Source organism: Mixophyes fleayi, chromosome 5 (genome assembly GCF_038048845.1).
Source record: "Mixophyes fleayi isolate aMixFle1 chromosome 5, aMixFle1.hap1, whole genome shotgun sequence".
Classification (NCBI taxonomy): domain Eukaryota; kingdom Metazoa; phylum Chordata; class Amphibia; order Anura; family Limnodynastidae; genus Mixophyes; species Mixophyes fleayi.
Window position 1 is genome coordinate 78,686,690 of NC_134406.1, and position 16,504 is coordinate 78,703,193.

The 16,504-nt window shown below is 40.7% G+C and overlaps 1 protein-coding gene across 1 annotated transcript in view; it reads left to right on the plus strand.

The window, feature by feature from the left end:
• Window positions 1-16,249, plus strand: part of NEK11 (NIMA related kinase 11) — a 207,254-nt gene extending 191,005 nt beyond the window's left edge. The window contains exon 16 of the mRNA XM_075212438.1: window positions 13,977-16,249. Coding sequence (XP_075068539.1) covers window positions 13,977-14,184 — 208 coding nt within the window. The 3' untranslated portion in view covers window positions 14,185-16,249. The remainder of the gene's footprint in view (window positions 1-13,976) is intronic.
• The last annotated feature ends 255 nt before the right edge of the window (window positions 16,250-16,504 follow it).

Below are 16,504 nucleotides of genomic sequence, written 5' to 3' on the forward strand. Positions count from 1 at the left end.
TTTGTATGCTCCGGTGTCCTATGATTTTAAGGGTGAAACAGGGATGGGAAGAGGTGGGGGAAGGTAGGCAATGTATAGTAAGGGTATAGATGCGGCTGACTCAAGTCTGGGGTTTCTCTAAAGTACGCTTGTTTCAGCCATATCATTTGCATCAGCTACAAGGCAGGTGTAATGCTGACTGATAATGATGACAAAGCATGGTGTTTGTATTAAAAACTACATGTATAGATAGCAGAGAACATTTGTATGCAAGTAAGAGAGAATATAAAAATGCTTTGTATATACACGGTATACATTAAGAACATCCAGATTTTTGTATTTAAAGTAAAACAAAACATTTTTTTTTAAAACACTTTTTATTATTAATAATAATAGTATTATGAGTTAGTTTATTTTATAGAATTGTTTTTGCATGCATTCTGATGGGACTTAATATTGCATTTATGCATGTGCGTATCCTGCACTGTGTTTTGTCTGCTTATGGGCGGCAAGTAACTTTTGGACAGAGCATACGTACACCCAGATTCAAATTCAAAAGTATCTTGAGATCCACTTGGATTTGAATACATCCAGAACTGCACTCAAGTTCCATGCTCTGGTTTTAAATGCATGTTGCGTGTAGGTTGCGTCTGAACATGAATCCAGCACTTGGTGTGTTCCTTTGACTGACAGAACAAGGTTTTGCTTTTTAGAGGTTTTGTTCACTCTGTGGTTCTACTCCTAGGGCTAGATTTACTAAGCTGCGGGTTTGAAAAAGTGGGGATGTTGCCTATAGCAACCAATCAGATTCTAGCTTTCATTTATTTAGTATCTTCTACAAAATGACAGCTAGAATCTGATTGGTTGCTATAGGCAACATCCCCACTTTTTCAAACCCGCAGTTTAGTAAATATACCCCCTAGACTGTAGTGGCTTTCCAGTACACTGTGTTTAAAGGTTATGCTGAGTTTAATAAATGCAAAGCATTGATATTTAACCAATATTGGTGTAGGGCAAGTCCAGCAATTATGGAAAGTGGTGCCTTTAACTTATTTACAGCTCTAGCACCAATCTGAAACATTTTGGATTATTACATTGAGCATGACTAGGGTTCAGTACCACTTGAAAAGTTTTATTTATGGTTTTATTCTCCATTTTTTTTAATGACTAAGTACACATGAGTATGACAAATTATTTTGCTTCCTTGTTGGTGCGTCATGGATGCTTGAAGGTCCTTTTCGTAATTTATTGCAAAAGCATAGGAGTTTACATTGCTGGCTGGAGATCCCAACTGTGCTATAGTAATGAATCAAAGTATTTTACAGGACCTTTTCCCAAGCAGTTTGTTAGGTAATGATAGAGGCAGGAGAAAAGTTCAAACAACTTTGATTTTAATTGAGTATAAAGTAAACATCCACAGAAACTGATGATAATATAGCGTGAAAACGCAGATTGCTATTGATTTGTAAACACAGGACAAAATCTCCAGTAATGGCAGTGTGACAGGATGGACCGCTTATGCCACCCTGTCTGTTGTTGCTGGGAACCGGCTGGGCTCCACCGTTCCCTTTCTGTAATTGGGAAATACTTATGTTTTAGGTAGCACCTTCCTCTCCTGGAGTTGCCATGTGGTGATTGAACCCACTAAAGTGAATGATCTTGGGTAATTGGATATAATTGGTTTGATATTAAATTATTGGGCATATTTAGCAAGTTTTTAATGTTACAAGGATTAGGGTTAAGCTCACAACTGTCCAAATAACCTCAAACAAGTTTTTTCACAAACAGAGAACTGAATATACCCTTGAACCTGCCAATTTACTTAGGCATAAATTATGAACAAGCCAGACACTATATTCAAAACACTATGTTTCTCCTTTGAAATGGCTTTATATTTTGGTCACATGAACCCTCCTCCTATTAATTACTGTCAGAATTAGCTAAAAAGAGAAATTCCATTCTGCATCTCCATATTCACCAATGAGACACAGCTCAAGCTAAGTCCCCTGTATTTAAAGACACTAACACATTCATAGAGAAAAATGCTAACAAGACAAATTATGCAAATTATCACATGTACCTAACTTACCGTAGCTTTATAAGACAAACTGAAAGTACAATCAAGCCACAAGTTAGGTTAAACTTACTCCTCAAAAAAAATCACTACTAAAGGGCAATTTTCCTACCTATTTAACTCAATAAAGATGACTGAAAATTGCCCAAAACCAAAAATTCATTGCCCAGCTCTCTAGTATGTTATGTAATGTCATTTTCATGCAGTTTGTAGTGGTTTACAACAATTTAAAAATTCAATGTCACCAGTAATGTTTTAAGAATCTTAGGGCTTTTCCATTTCAGTTCAGTGGCTCGTTTATATCTTCTCTGCAATTCACTCGGACACGTTCTTGCTAGCCTTAATGTCACTTGATAGCTACTACCAAGATGGCAGATGTTTCTATCCATAACACCTGCTTCGTTGTGAGCTGCCTTTGTGCCTAGGCGTCTCTTGGCACTGATTAGCTGTCAGAATTGTAATTTCTGTGTGCATATTAAATCAACATTTGCTTCTGAGGTCACAGCTTAATTGCTAGCTTTGAAAGTGACTTTAAAGCAAAGCAGATAATCAGACTTTCCGTACAAAATAACTGAGTGTTGTTTGTTTAAATCCTAATATTAATCATCTTATGTATGAATTCTAGCTTTACCTTTATGTATATAACAATATTTAGCATGATAAAATTGCCAATCACATGCAATTTCATCCTTAGCATCAAATGGCACATTCCATTGCATCTTCCCATAGAGTGCAAATCTCCCTGTTCATGGGAAGCATTGTGGTCACTTCTGTAGCTCCAACCACCTTATAGTAGAACATCACTCACATTTAATCCATATTACCTTTGAATATTTCTTGTAACAAATACACAGTTTGATTGTCTGTCAATGTATTTGCAGTTAAGGGATTTTCATTCCTGTGCCATGTTTATAATAACATAAAAGATGCCTTTCATTTTGCATTATATGACACCTAGCTGGAGTTAATAATTGTATAGTGTTTCAGCCTGTAATGAATCTAGAAAGGTCACTATGATTATATTTTTGAATGAACAAAACCAAAATATTCGGTGTCATGTCTCATTCTCAGAAAACATATATTTTTAAGCACAGCCATCAATAGTATTGTAGAATTAGAAGTGGGTGAACTCATACTCGATCGATTTATAAGCACGCACAAAGTTCCAATGTAATATAGGCATTCCTTTGGTAATCTCACTCTCATAATTAATGTAAGGCATTAACGAGGCTTAAATGAGCAGTGATTTAAAATAAAAATGTAAAAGTTCACAGAAGTTAATTAAAAAAGAGGGTCATGGAGACCTTGACTGCCCCACTTCTGCTCAGGCCTAATGTTCTGTACACAATCCTCTAACGTGCTACATTGTCACTGTATTGGCCATTGATTGCCTTATTCTTTTTTTATGTGTGCATATTGTGATACATGTTGTTGATAAAATTTAAATTAAAAAGAGGATGGTAGTAGGTAGTGCTTTGAAGCTTTTTTCTATTTCACCAATTTAATTTCCCATCAGACTTGTAATCATGGCTGGCGATAACATTAGGCGAACCTAGATGGTTGGCGGCTAAAACACTAAACTTAAAGTCACTCATCTAGTGATTTTAATGCTCCTGAGCCGCACCCACACAGAGAGGTGATTGCTGACATGAAGGAGAAACAGCCAGCAGCTTGTTACATGTGAGAATGCTGCTCCATGTCACTGTTATACTGGGAGTGTGACGCGTGGATATAATGTTACAGCCAAGCTCCACACTTCCAGTCCCAGGACAAAAGGATGCTGCCCTTATTTCCCGCCTGCTAAGGTCAGCAGTGGGGGATCGGGGGGGTGCCACATACAGAGGGAACGGGTGGTAGGCTAGGGCACCCCAGGGCTTGTGTCAAACCTGCCTGTAAAGCAAAGCAATTTTATGTAAGCAGTTTCTAAAATCAGAATGTGAGTCTATGTATGCAGTAGGCAGAAAAGTAAGCAAATTTGTGCATATTGAAATGGATTACACATTCTCTGATTTGACCCTTTGTAAATGTCCTTTACTGTCTTTATAAGTCATTTTTTGCTTTTTAAAAGGAGAAAAGTTTCCACAAAGCAATATTGTCAGCAAATCCTGTTAATACCTAACACTGAAAACGACCTTCCCTATGTTCTGTCATTAGCTTGTAGAGCTTAGCTGTTCCTCTTTAGAATGCTTTCCTTGTGTAGCTTGCTTAAACTCTCTGTATATTGCCCTTTATCCCTTCTCTGCTCCTAGCTATGCATATTGTGGTTCTTTAGCCTTTCCTGGTAAGTTTTGTGATGTAGTCTATGCACTATTTTAGTAACCGTACTTTCCACAATATCAAATGTATTCATGTCCTTCTAGATATTTGGCCTCCAGAACTGAACACATTATTTTAGGTGACCTGCATACTGTCCTCACCACCTCTTTCTTTCTGCTGCTAATACCTGTTCCTCTGCAACCTAACATCTGAATGGCCTTCTCAATTTCTTTATTACATTGTCTGCCTGAAATAGTTAAGCCAAGATCTCCTTCTCCTAAATAGTTGTCATTTTTGTGCTGCTAATACTATATTCATCTGTTCCTTACAGCCTACCAGCCATCCACCTAACCTTCTCCATGCTTGTTCTTCTCACTTCCCTCGTCCCCTGTCCCTCTACATGCTCTTCATGCACCTGATCAATTCCACTGGCCCCCTCGTGTGCCTGCTGTCTGTTTGCCCTCCCTTTAGTATGTAAGCTCTTACGAGCAGGACCCTCTTCACTCCTGCCTCTATACTTACTACTTCTGCTCCAGCTACACTGATACTGATCTTGCTTGGAGCCTTTGGAGTCTTAGTAGTCTATTTATTGTTTTGTACTGTTTACCCTGTAAGATCTATTGTTTGTAATATGTGCAGCGCTGTGGAAATCTTGTGGCGCCTTATAAATAAAGGTCTTTAATAATAATAATAATAATAATAATAATTAATTCAGTCTGGGGATTTATGAAACCTAAGTGCATGATTTTGCATATTTTAGCATTAAACTGTAGTTTTCTTTTGACCTTTCTTTCAACAACCTACCTAGATAATAACTAGGGATGTGCACCGGCGACTTTTGAGGTCTCGTGTTTTGTGTTTTGGATCCGGATTTTCGTTATTTTTGAGGTTCGGATTTGTCTCGCAAAACACTTGACGAAAGGTCTCGGTTCGGATTTAAGGTATTGGATTCGGATTTTTTTTGAAAAAAACATAAAAAGTTTAAAAATCAAGTTTTTGGGCTTATTTTCACTCCTACGCTATTATTAACCTCAATAACATTCAATAACAAGCATTTCCACTAATTTACAGTGTATTCTGAACACCTCACAATATAGTTATTAGTCCAAAACGTTGCAAAAAGGTATCTTTCTGGACTGCGTAGAGGAGTGGGTCACCACAATATATCTTAAAAACCCTGAACTTTTATGATTCGCACCAATAATTGTACCTGGACTGCGTAGAGGAGTGGGTCACCACAATATATTAAAAACCCTGAACTTTTATGATTCGCACCAATAATTGTACCTGGACTGCGTAGAGGAGTGGGTCACCACAATATATTAAAAACCCTGAACTTTTATGATTCGCACCAATAATTGTACCTGGACTGCGTAGAGGAGTGGGTCACCACAATATCTTAAAAACCCTGAACTTTTATGATTCGCACCAATAATTGTACCTGGACTGCGTAGAGGAGTGGGTCACCACAATATCTTAAAAACCCTGAACTTTTATGATTCGCACCAATAAATGTACCTGGACTGCGTAGAGGAGTGGGTCACCACAAGATATATTAAAAACCCTGAACTTTTATGATTCGCACCAATAAATGTACCTGGACTGCGTAGAGGAGTGGGTCACCACAATATCTTAAAAACCCTGAACTTTTATGATTCGCACCAATAATTGTACCTGGACTGCGTAGAGGAGTGGGTCACCACAATATCTTAAAAACCCTGAACTTTTATGATTCGCACCAATAATTGTACCTGGACTGCGTAGAGGAGTGGGTCACCACAATATATTAAAAACCCTGAACTTTTATGAATCGCACCAATAAATGTACCTGGACTGCGTAGAGGAGTGGGTCACCACAATATATATAATAAGAAAACCATCAACTTGTTTGATTCGCACCAATAAATGTACCTGGACTGCGTAGAGGAGTGGGTCACCACAATATATATAATAAGAAAACCATCAACTTGTTTGATTCGCACCAATAAATGTACCTGGACTGCGTAGAGGAGTGGGTCACCACAAGATATATTAAAAACCCTGAACTTTTATGAATCGCACCAATAAATGTACCTGGACTGCCTAGAGGAGTGGGCACTGGGCACCACAATAAAATATATAAAAAACCTTCAACAGGTCTGCATTACACTACACATACGGCTGCTCCTCCATCCTCTCCATCATATACATGTTGGAGTTTTAGCGTGTGACAACCTCTTGTTTATGATAATGTCAGTGCATTTTGAATATTTTTCAATTTGCCCCACACCACTGAATGTACTTTATCTATGATACGCATCTATCTATCTTGACTGCGTAGTGTGGTGGCCCCGGTACACAATTTGGTACCGAGGCCACAATATAATTAAAAAACCCTCCACGTGTCAGAATTCCACCAAACAAGTATCTGGACTGCGTAGTGGGGTGGCCCCGGTACCCAATTTGATACCGGGGCCACAATAAAATAAATACACCCTCCACGTGTCAGAATTCCACCAAACAAGTATCTGGACTGCGTAGTGGGGTGGCCCCGGTACCCAACTTGATACCGGGGCCACAATACCTCCTCCAAACATGCTACAGACAATTCGTCATTGAGATCCCATCAAGTATGTTAAAGACAGACAGGGTCCAAGTGTTATTAGTTGACTTTGTAAGGAAAAAAACTGTCCCTGTTGCACATAGTCGTGCAATGAAGACTTACTTTTTCATTTAAAGGCACGATCTTTCAAGTGTAGTGTTTGTAAGTCTAAGTCATATTATACTTTTGGTAAAATTGGTTTTTTTTGTTCCTCTTTATGTTAATTAATTAGTAATAGAATTAAAGTAGGAAATAGAATTAAATAGAATTAAAGTAGGAAATAGAGTGGTATAGAGTTGTAGTGTGGTATAGATAGAGTGGTCCACACAATATAATAATAAAACCCTCAACTGGTCTGAATTCCACCAAACAAGTATCTTGACTGCGTAGTGTGGTGGCCCCGGTACACAATTTGGTACCGAGGCCACAATATAATTAAAAAACCCTCCACGTGTCGGAATTCCACCAAACAAGTATCTGGACTGCATAGTGGGGTGGCCCCGGTACCCAATTTGATACCGGGGCCACAATACCTCCTCAAAACATGCTCCAGACAATTCGTCATTGACAGACCCCAGACAGACAGGGTCGTAGTGTTATTGTTTGACTTTGTAAACCCAAAAATATGTCCCTGTTGCACTTGCACATAGTCGTGCAATGAAGACTGACTTTTTCATTTAAAGGCACGATCTTTCAAGTGTAGTGTTTGTAAGTCTAAGTCATATTATACTTTTGGTAAAATTGGTTTTTTTTGTTCCTCTTTATGTTAATTAATTAGTAATAGAATTAAAGTAGGAAATAGAATTTAATAGAATTAAAGTAGGAAATAGAGTGGTATAGAGTTGTAGTGTGGTATAGATAGAGTGGTCCACACAATATAATAATAAAACCCTCCACGTGTCGGAATTCCACCAAACAAGTATCTGGACTGCATAGTGGGGTGGCCCCGGTACCCAATTTGATACCGGGGCCACAATACCTCCTCAAAACATGCTCCAGACAATTCGTCATTGACAGACCCCAGACAGACAGGGTCATAGTGTTATTGTTTGACTTTGTAAACCCAAAAATATGTCCCTGTTGCACTTGCACATAGTCGTGCAATGAAGACTGACTTTTTCATTTAAAGGCACGATCTTTAAAGTGTCAGAAAGAGAGAGAAGACACAGGAGAGGAGAGTTGTAGCTGGGGACCTGGGGTGGAAGCTCCCAGGCTCCCCCAGCATTGCCTGGAAGTCTGAGCGTGGTGACTGAGCCAGGGCAAGGAATGTGTGCCCTGGATGAGGGGGAGAACTCCATGCCACTATAGTGAACCCAAGAGAGAGGGGGACACTGCACATGGAAGAGGCCCTGGAGTGAGGGCTGCTACAAGAGGCATGGTAGCTGTAGTGTCAGATCCTGAGGCTGAGAGTACACAGAGTGACGTGTCAGAGCACAGGAGACATTATCCCCGCAGAGGAGGGATGAGCTGCAGTTGAGAGGTCTGCTGTTGAAATAGGACATGCACACTTTAACAAACCAATCATTTCAGCGACAGGGCCTACCAAACAACTTTGACTGAAATGATTGGTTTGTTTGGGCCCCCACACCAAAAAAGCTATTCATCTCTCCCTGTACAGACTAAACAGGCTCTACTGAGGCAAGATGTCGTCCTCATCCTCAACCTCTGATTCCTCTCCCCCTACAGTGTGTACTTCCTCCTCATCACACATTATCAATTCGTCCCCGCTGGACTCCACAACCACAGGTCCCTCTGTAGTATCTGGAGGGCAGTGCTGTACTTCATTGAGGAATTGATTATTCATTTTTATAAACATCATTTTTTCAACGTTGTGAGGAAGCAACCTCCTTCGCCGCTCACTGACCAGGTTCCCCGCTGCACTAAAAACTCTTTCCAAGTACACACTGGAGGGGGGACAACTCAGGTAAAATAGAGCCAGTTTGTACAGGGGCTTCCAAACTGCCTTTTTTTCCTGCCAGTAACAATATGGACTGTCTGACATGTCTACTTGGATGGTGTCAGCAAAGTAATCATCCACAATTTTTTCTATTGTCACAGCATCCAATGCAGCGAGAGTAGACATGTCTGCAATGGTTGGCAGGTCCTTCAGTCCGGACCAGATGTTATCAGCATCCCCGCCAGTGCCTCTTTTGGGAAAACTGAGCTTTTTCCTCGCAGCCATAGATGTGGAAGAAAATGAGGGTGGAGCTGTTGGCATGTCACGGTCCTCTTCAGAGGACAATCTCCTGACCAGCAGGTCTTTGCACCGCTGTAGATTTGTGTCCGCCGGAAACAGAGACACAACATACGCTTTAAACCGAGGATCGAGCACGGTGGCCAGAATGTATTCCTCTGACTTTAAAAGAGTGACCACCCTCGGATCCTGGCAAAGCGTACGAAGGGCTACATCCACAAGAGCTACATGCTTGCTGTAATCGCAATGGCTTACCAGCTCCTCCCTCACTTTCTCCAGCTGCTTCTGCAACAGCCTGATCAGGGGAATGACCTGACTCAAGCTGGCAGTGTCGGAACTGACTTCTCGTGTGGCAAGTTCAAATGGCTGCAGAACCTTGCACAACACGGAAATCAGTCTCCACTGCGCTTGACTCAGGCGCATCCCCACTCCTTTGCCTATGTCGTAGGTGGCTGTGTAGGCCTGAATGGCCTTTTGCTGCTCCTCCATCCTCTGCAGCATATAGAGGGTGGAGTTCCAGCGCGTCACAACCTCTTGTTTGAGGTGATGGCAGGGCAGGTTCAAGCTTTTTTGATGTGCCTCTAGTCTGCGGTAGGCACTGGCTGAATGCCGAAAGTGTCCAGCAATTTTGCGGGCCACCGCAAGCATCTCCTGCACACCCCTGTCACTCTTGAGGTAATGCTGCACCACCAAATTAATGGTGTGGGCAAAACATGGGACGTGCTGGAAATTGCCCATATTTAATGCCCGCACAATGTTACTGGCATTGTCTGACACCACAAATCCCCATGAGAGTCTAAGTGGGGTAAGCCACTGGGAGATAATTTCCCTCATTTTCTCTAATATGTTGTCAGCGTTGTGCCTCTTATTAAAGCCTGTAATGCACAATGTTGCCTGCCTTTGCATGAGCAGCCATTTTGTAGATGCTGCTACTGATGCAGCTGTTGCTGTTGCTGCGGAAGGGGATGCATCTACCCAGTGGGCTGTCACAGTCATATAGTCCTTCGTTTGCCCAGAACCACTTGTCCACATGTCCGTGGTTAAGTGGACAGTGGGTACAACCGCATTTTTAAGAGCACTGAGGACACTTGATCGTACTTCTCTGTACATTTTTGGTATCGCCTGCCTAGTGAAGTGGAATCTCGAGGGGATTTGGTACCGGGGACACATTACCTCCATCAACCCTCTAAATCCCACTCCACTGATGGCGGACACCGGGCGCACGTCTAACACCAACATTGCAGTTACAGCCGCAGTTATACGCTTTGCAATAGGGTGACTACTATCGTATTTGGTGGTCATGGCAAACGACTGTTGGACGGTCAATTGTTTGGTGAAAGACTTAGCGGTCTTACGACTTCCCCTCTGGGAAGATGACCGACTAACAGCAGCAACAGCAGCAGTGGCAGTAGTAGGCGTACCGCTGCAGGATTCCTCGGATGAATCCCGTATTGAGGAGGACTCAGTCTGGCTGGTGACTTGGGCTGCAGGACTGAATCTGATGGAGATTGTGGAGGAAGTTGACGAGGAGGGTGTTGCTGGTGTGTATCCAACTGGACCACGGGATTTAGGTGTCCCTGTACCGATGAGGGTCCTAGCCCCAGTTCCTGAACTAACCACTGAACTATGAAGGTTATTCAGGTGACGTATAAGGGAGGATGTTCCTAGGTGGGCAAGATCCTTACCCCTGCTTATTTGAGCTTTACATAAGCTACATATTGCCATACATTGGTTGTCTGGATTTGGATAAAAATAACTCCAGACCGAAGAGGTGCATTTTTTGGTCTTCTGACCAGGCATGACGATGGGCTTTTTCATCCCATGGACATCAGCTGTTTCCCCCCCTGGTGCCTCATTTACAATAACCACATCACCATCCTCATCATCAAGTTCCTCCACAGCGCCAGCTACATCATCAATAGCCTCCTCCCGAGCCACCTCTTCCCGTACAGTGATGGGAAGGTCAGGCTTGACAACCACCAACACCCTTGGACTCGCCTTGGGGATTTGTGATAATTTCTCTTTAGAAGGCAGAGTTGTTTGCTGTTTTGTTGCTGACAGCATAACTCTCTTCAATTTTTTGTAGGGGGGGGGAGGAGGAGGAGGGCTAAGATCCGTGGGTGAAGCTGAACCACTAGTCATGAACACGGGCCAGGGCCTAAGCCGTTCCTTGCCACTCCGTGTCGTAAATGGCATATTGGCAACTTTACGTTTCTCCTCAGATGATTTTAAGTTTCTCTTTTTGCTACTTTTTCTTAACTTGGGCTTTTTGGATTTTACATGCCCGGTACTACGAGATTGGGCATCGGGCTTGGAAGACGACGTTGATGGCATTTCATCGTCTATGTCATGACTAGTGGCAGCAGCTTCAGCATTAGGAGGAAGTGGGTCTTGATCTTTCCCTACTTTATCCTCCAAATTTTTGGTCTCCATTATATGTAGCACAAGATACTGCAGAATGTGTGAACTTGGTAATATTGCAGTACCAATGGACTTATACTGCTGGATTGGTTTTGCAAATTTGGTTATAATTATTATATATTTTTTTTTTTTTTTTTTTTACTTTTTTTTTATTTTTAAAAAACTTGGGAATAGTGGGGAAATAACTATGCCCTTAGAAGCACAGAGCACAGGACACAGCACCACTGGACTGAACAGGACACGGCACAGGACCCAGCAGCACTACGGAACTCAGCAGGACAGAGCACAGGACACAGCACCACTGGACTGATACTGCAGAATGTGTGAACTTGGTAATATTGCAGTACCAATGGACTAATAATGCTGGATTGGTTTTGCAAATTTGGTTATAATTATTATATATTTTTTTTTTTTTAAATTTTTTATTATTTTTTACTTTTTTTTTATTTTTTAAAAACTTGGGAATAATGGGGAAATAACTATGCCCTTAGAAGCACAGAGCACAGGACACAGCACCACTGGACTGAACAGGACACGGCACAGGACCCAGCAGCACTACGGAACTCAGCAGGACAGAGCACAGGACACAGCACCACTGGACTGATACTGCAGAATGTGTGAACTTGGTAATATTGCAGTACCAATGGACTTTTACTGCTGAATGTGTGAACTTGGTAATATTGCAGTACCAATGGGCTTATACTGCAGGATTGGTTGTGAAAATTTTGTGGTAATTAAAAAATATTAAAGTAGTTTTTGGTATTTTTTAAAAAAACTTTTTTTTATTTTTTTAAACACAGGGGAATATTGGGGAAATAACTATGCCCTTAGAAGCACAGAGCACAGGACACAGCACCACTGGACTGAACAGGACACAGCACAGGACCCAGCAGCACCACTGACCTCAGAAGGACAGAGCACAGCACACAGCACCACTGGACTGATACTGCAGAACACAGCACAGCACAGCACAGCACAGCACAGCACAGCACAGCACAGCACAGCACTAAACAGCACAGCACTAAACAGCACAGCACAGCACAGCACTAAACAGCACAGCACAGCACAGAACTAAACAGCACAGAACTAAACAGCACAGAACTAAACAGCACAGAGGACCACCTAACACACCCTCCCTCTACCCTGATCAATGCCCGAGTGAAGATGGCGGCGACTAGCGGGGAATTTATAGGATCCGAGTATCGCGAGATCCGACAACGGGATTATGAGTCAGAGCCTCAGTTTCACTTTTGAATTTGGCGCCAATACCCGGATCTGTCTCGGATCCGACTCGGATCCGCAACGTTCGGGTGGGCTCGGATTTCAGAAATCCGAGCGCGCTCATCCCTAATAATAACCCTCATGTGTGTCTATTTTGTTACATAGCTTGTTGTCGTATATAGAAAAGGTATACTTTTCCAGAATAATGTCATTGTATGGATTGATAACCACAATTGGCATGCTTGGATTTGTAGAAAGGTCTCATAAGCACAGGCCTATGATGGCAGCAGTCTGCCAATTGTTCATTCACCCCTTCTCTTTGTTTGCTCATGTGTATCAGAATTACATTTTATAATTACTGGTAGAGTACATTTACAGTGTTTTGTACAGATGAACATGGTGGAGGCTGAAAAAAGACAGGTCCATTAAGTTCAACCTTTCATAATTCTAATAGTGTTGAGCCAAGGGAATTCAAAACAGGATCCCCCAGTATGACAACTGGTAATTTAGCTTCAAAAGTGGGGGGAAAATCCATCCTGAGACCAGAAATTCCTAGGATCAATAATCAGGGTTGGGGCATTTATGCTCTATAACGACGGGTGAAGATCTCTGGGGTACTTGAAACATAAACACTTTATGAAATCCTCTGAAATCATGTCACTAAAGTATAAACCTCTACAAATTCCCATAAATTAAATTATTTCTCTTGTCTTGTTTCATATCTTCCTTTCCAGTATCCATTTGGAATGAAATATCTGCATGATGCTATATATTGCATGCAGAATTATTCTATATAGGTTTAGCGAGCTGCTTTTACTTTTACTGTCACTCATCAAATGGATCATCACTGCCAACTGTTACTTGGCTGACAAAGTAACTTGTTACTTTGTGGAAAGGAACATTATTTGCCTAAGGTATGCTTAGGGCAAAGCAAGAATCTTAAGGGTTTTACCAGCTCATTTCTGATAAAAGTGAATGAATATGTCACTTATACAAGTCTCCTATACAACAAACAAATGCATAAGCTGCTTTATCTGTCGTACCACTTGAGACACCTGTCTGTATAAACAGTTACATGTCACTATTATCGGAACATTAATAAGATAAAAAGGATTTTTATTGCAACCTCAATTTTGTAACGGGTTTCACAGAGTTGTTTGTCAAAATGAGGTAGTTTGGTGCAGTTTTTTTTCCCATTTCTAACTAGATCTTTACAGAAACAAATGTCTTTTTTTGCTTATGTTTTCTAGGTCAGCTTTAAAAAGTATGGGAGCGGAAACATTTAAAGAGGTTTATAAATACCTCAAGATGACACGAAAAAATAATACCAGTGAAAAAGAGGTGAAGCAGCATCTGGAGACTCTTGTGCCCATGGCAAGTGAGTGCTTTCTGGTGGACCAGATTCTGTACTTTGAAGAGGAACTCTTAGTTGCATCAACAAGACAAGGCAAAGCCTGATGTCAATTGCCCCTGGAGAATTACTGACAACCAGACATGTGCTACCAATATTCATCTCAACAGGCCGCAGATCGTCTGGCAGATAACAGATGCACGTCTTCTGCTGCCAGATTTTCCCCAGAGAACTAACTGGGACATGTGTTTTTGAATCTCTAAAATATTGAGGAGCTTGACCGATTTCAAGAGTATTGCATATCAGTAAATGTAAATGTTGCATGCTAAAAATGGAAAAGGGATGGGACTTGTATGGAATGTGGTATAATCTATGTCAGGCTTAAAAATAAAATGTATCATGTTTGGTTTTTTTTTTTAACTATTATTTAGTCTTTTTATTAGGATTATATACACTGTAGATTAAAACCACCTTTTGCAAATGTAGGGCCCTGAGCCATATTGATTGAGGGACACCTCATTCTAATAGAGGGGGCAAGGCTATTATAATGTCACTGTCCCCTCTCAGCTCCCCCATAATTCTATCCTATCTCCCAACTTTTTCATGTTATTCATTGTAAATGAGTAGTGTCCCCCTCACTTTCCATCACTGCTTCTTTCTCCTCTGCCCCCATTTTGGTTCTCTTTCTATTTCCACTACCCTCTCTTTTATCTCTCTCTTACCTCCTGACTCTCTCTGTTTCTCTCTCTTCCTCTTGTTCTCTACCCTCTACACCACACATCATCTCCCAAGCAGGTCTCATCTTAAATCCAGGCAGCAGCTCATGGTCTTTTGGAAAGCAGAGCACAGCTTTCTCTTTAAACATTGTGAATGTAGTGACAATTTATTCATTACAGTGTCTCTGTGGTATCACAATAATATCGGCTGCTGGGGCAACTGGAGCTGTTAAGTGCAGCCTCCAAAAGTCATCCATGCTGTACATACACCTGGCTAGAAGTCCTAGGACATCACAAATCAGCTGGTAGTGGTGAAATATGTTTCTCAAAACCTAAGAGCATGAAAAGGTTTGAAAGTACAGAGGCTCAATTGAAATACTGTCAATGGCATTTGAACAGAGTTCAATCCAGCCTACTAATTGGGAGGAGGGGTTGTTTAAAAATGTATTCTTCTTGATTTTGTTTTTAAATAGTGAACATTATTGCAGTTACAGAATAAGACTGGATCCCATAGAAAAATAGCACAATTGTTCCATGGGTTGTGTTCTTTTTAGTTTCTGTGTTTCTGTGCAATTCCCTCTGCGTTGTGAATTCATATATAAATCATATGTCATCTACCACAATAATTTATACCACACAAAAGACTGTAAAGAAAATATTTTTTTCAAAAATCCTTCAATTCCAAGACATACGTGGACATGGGGTGTTGTTAAAAATGGCACAGAGAACCTCCTAACTTAACTTTGTTTTGACCCAAAATGTTCAATTGCACTTTACTAACAAACTTTCCTTCTTACGGGTCTAATCTGTGTAGGTAGGTGGATAAATACCTCCATTGACTTCTAGAAGTTTGTAAATTGACTGTAGCTTCTACTCTGTATTCTGTACTATTATTACTTTGTGTTGTTTCAAATGAGTCTAGTTAAGTTTGTGTTATATGTCACTCTTTATATAAATGTCCGTGAAGGTGCACGGCCATCCCTATGGAGATTTAAATAACAGCGTCAACCAATTTTAAGTGCCCCACTTAGTCAATTTGTTCTGAAATAGGAATTTATGGTACCAATGTGTTCAAAATTGTATAATATTTTCGCATATCTATAATATATTATTCTAATTTGTCTACATAATTTGTTTTACTCCTATTAAATGTGAATTGCTGTATATGATAGTGTTAAGTTTGTCAAGACTTCCCTGACATCCTGTATCACCCCGAAACATAGATAAAAATGTATCATCCATGGCATATGGCAATACTCAAATCAGTTTATGTATACGTCCAACCTACCTACTGTGATCACAGGTACAATTGCATGGGGGTTTGTGTCATTTTGTTATATGTTATTATATACTTTATACTGTTTCTTATAACTATTGAGGAATGGTTCAGACTCTAGACCTTTCCCATTGGGAATACTGTCCTGAGCAACTGTCATATTAAATTCTAAATTAAAAACTATGGGTTGCTGTTGACAATTTCTGTGTACCTGTGCTGTTCTGTATTGCCTTTTGAAGGTTCCTTTGTAACTACACAGAACATAGATTAATTGAATGCATCCTAACTTTTTGTAGGGCCTCATCTCATAGATATGGCTTCAAAATACATCTCCAACAAACCATTGCCACACAAAATGTATGTTTCCTACATATCCAGGAATAACATTCAAATCTATATAGAAATAACACAACACTAACCATAAACACTGTTTTC